Below are 3201 nucleotides of genomic sequence, written 5' to 3' on the forward strand. Positions count from 1 at the left end.
ATTTGGGATGGGAACAGGGGCTCACAGTGGTGATGGTGTGATTTGGGGTGGGAAGGGGAGCTCACAGTGGTGATGGTGTGATTTGGGATGGGAAGGGAGGCAGTTCTCACAGTGGTGATGGTGTTGAGCGCGGTGTCGGCACCGATGCTGAAGTCAGATCCGGGCACGTTGTTGGAGACGGTGGCCGGGATGACGCAGAGGGGGATGCAGAGCTCCTCGAACCGTGCCCGCCCCTCCACCAGCTCCAGGCTGCCCGTGAACGCCTGGGGGGGGGCACAGGGGGGCAAACGGGACAGCCCGTGTTGGGAAGGACCCACTGGCACCATCCAGTCCAACCCCCGCCCCAAAATCCCCAAAATCTCCAAATCCCAACTCCTGCCCTTGCACAGGATCCCCAAAATCCCCAAATCCCAACCCCTGGCCCTGCAAAGGACCCCCCAAAATCCCACCAGGATCATCCAGTTCAACCCCTGCCCCAAAATCCCCCAAATCCCAACCCCTGGCCCTGCACAGGACCCCCAAAATCCCACTAATCCCACCAGGATCATGCAGTCCAACCCCTGGCCCTGCACAGGACCCCCCAAAATCCCACCAGAATCATCCGGTCCAACCCCTGGCCCCGGATAGAATCCCCCCAAATCCCCCAAAATCCCACCGGGATCCTCCCGTTCCACCCCCTGCCCCCAAATCCCAAAAATTCCCTAATCCCAACCCCTGGCCCTGCACAGGATCCCCCAAAATCTCACTAATCCCACCATGATCATCCAGTCCAACCCCTGGCACTGGACAGAATCCCCCAAAATCCCCCAAAATCCCACCAGGGTCATCCAGTCCAACCCCTGGCCCTGCACAGGACCCCCCAAAACCCCCCCAATCCCAACTCCCAACCCCTGAGAGGATCATCCCAACCCTCTCCCTGAGCTCTGGCAGCTTTGGGGCCGTGACCAAACCCCAGGGACCCTCTTCCAGTGCCCGACCCCCCTCTGGGGGAGGAAGAACCTCTTCCCAAAATCCAACCAGCCCAACTCCAAACCCTCCAGCTGTCCCTCAGCACCCACTGCTGCCTCCCGACTTCCCAGGCCCCTTTTCCCACGGGAACTCTGCATTCCCAAGGGGTTTTTCCCCCTCTCACCTCGAAGCCCCCGATGATGATGAGCCCGTGGATCCCAAACTTGCTGATGTTGGCGCTGATTTCCTCGAAGTATTTCTTGGGCAAAGTCCTGGGAAGGGGAAAAACAAAACCCCCCCTGGCTGAGCCCGGCCGGGGTGGGGGGCTGGGCCCGGGCCCCCCCCAAAAGGGATCCCCCCTTTGGTACCTCTTGGTGCCCAGTTTGGATCCCCCCAGGCCCGTCCAGGCCCCGACCCGGTTCCAGCTGATCTCCTCCACCTGGGGGGAAGGCAGCGGGTTAGGGGGGACAGGGGGAAGGTTTGGGGGCACAGGGGAAGGATTTGGTGTCTTTGGGGTCCCACTGGCCTGGCTGCAGCCATATCAGTGATATTGGGGTCACACCCCTGGTTTAGGGTCAGTGCTGTTGAGGTAACACTGTGCCCCTGGTTTGGGGTCACTGATATTGGGGTCCCACCCCTGGTTTGGGGACAACGTTACTGGGGTCACACCCCTGGTTTGGGGTTGATATTGGGGTCCCACCCCTGGTTTGGGGTCAGTGCTATTGGGGTGACACTGTGCCCCTGGTTTGGGGTCAGTGCTGTTGGGGTCCCACCCTGGTTTGGGGTCCCACCCTGGTTTGGGGTCCCAGGCAGGCACCCACCATGCCAAGGGTGAGCCCCTCGAAGCCGTCGTGGTTTGGGGTCAGTGCTATTGGGGTCACACTGTGCCCCTGATTTGGGGTCAGTGCTATTGGGGTCCCACCCTGGTTTGGGGTCACTGACATTGGGGTCCCACCCTGGTTTGGGGTCACTGACAGTAGGGTCCCACCCTGGTTTGGGGTCACTCTTGGGGTCCCGGGCAGGCACCCACCATGCCGAGGGCGAGCCCCTCGAAGCCGTCGTGCACGGCGAGCATTCGGTGGCCGTGGATGAGCCCGATCCGGACCGTGGAGCGCACGGCCGCGTTCATCCCCGCCGCCGGGGCCCCCACGTTGAGCACGGCCACGGTGTACCCGCTCTGGGGGGGGCAGAGAGCGGCGTTGGGGGGCTCCGGGCCCGGGGGGTGCCCCCCCGAGGCCCCCCCAGCCCGGGTGTGGCCGTACCTTGGTGGGCGGGGGGCGGATGTGGGCCAGCAGCTTGTACACGTTCCAGTTGTTCTCGAAGCTCCTGGAAAAGGGGAGAGGGGGGAAAGAGGGGTGAGGGAGGGTCTGGGGGTGGCACAGTCATGGAGTGACCGTGGGGGTGACTGTGGGGGTGACCAGAGTCCAGGGGTGACCATGGAGGTGACCAGAGCCATGGAGGTGACCATGGGGATGACCATGGAGGTGACCATGGAGGTGACCAGAGCCCAGGGGTGACCAGAGCCATGGGGTGACCATGGGGGTGACCATGGGGTGACCAAAGCCATGGGGGTGACCATGGGGGTGACCAGAGCCATGGGGTGACCATGGGGGTGACCATGGGGTGACCAAAGCCATGGGAGTGACCAGAGCCATGGGGTGACCATGGGGGTGCCCCAGGCCACGGGGGTCCCCACGGGGACAGGCCGCAGACCCTCACCGGCCCCGTAGCTTCACGGCCTCCTCGAAGCGCCCCTCGTTCATGGCCGTCGTCACGTCCTTGGTCTGGGCGGGGAGAGCACAGATGGGTGGGATTGGGGTGGGATTGGGGTGTCCCCCCACCCCTCAGGGGTGTCCCAGGGGTGTCCCGGGGGTCCCGTGTCCCCCCCTACTCACCACCTGCACACACTCCATGAGGGGCAGGCGCACGGCCTGGTTGCCCGACAGGCTCACCACGCACGCCGGGGTCTCGGGGGTGGCCTCCAGCAGGGCCATGACGGCCTCCACCCCCATCCTGCTGCCCTGTGGGCACAGGGGAGGGGGTCTCACCACCCCAAGCCCCCCTGCCCGCCGGGCTCAGGGCAGGATGGAGGGGGAGCTGCCTACCAGGATGCGGTCGAAGGCCGAGGGGGTCCCACCGCGCTGGACGTGGCCCAGGATGGTGACCCGGGTGTCGTAGCCCAGGCGCTTCACCACCAGCTGCAAGGCAGGGATGGGCATGGATGGGATCCCTCGGACAGGGATGGGCATGGAT

At 64.5% G+C, this 3201-nt stretch overlaps 1 protein-coding gene across 1 annotated transcript; it reads right to left on the reverse strand.

Annotated features, from left to right (window-relative positions):
• Nucleotides 1-65: 65 nt before the first annotated feature.
• LOC113962694 (ATP-dependent 6-phosphofructokinase, muscle type-like) lies at nt 66-3195 on the reverse strand (the record flags this gene model as incomplete). The annotated part of the gene is made up of 8 exons (XM_027673457.1): nt 3054-3195; nt 2844-2969; nt 2668-2732; nt 2211-2274; nt 1979-2125; nt 1317-1387; nt 1133-1220; nt 66-263 (listed from the first exon to the last, which is right to left on the reverse strand). Coding segments are annotated over exons 1-8 (873 nt in total), but the record flags the coding sequence as incomplete, so codon positions are not given.
• Between the last annotated feature and the right edge of the window lie 6 nt (nt 3196-3201).

Source organism: Neopelma chrysocephalum, unplaced genomic scaffold, assembly GCF_003984885.1.
Source record: "Neopelma chrysocephalum unplaced genomic scaffold, ASM398488v2 Primary Assembly neopelma1_184501, whole genome shotgun sequence".
Lineage (NCBI taxonomy): Eukaryota > Metazoa > Chordata > Aves > Passeriformes > Pipridae > Neopelma > Neopelma chrysocephalum.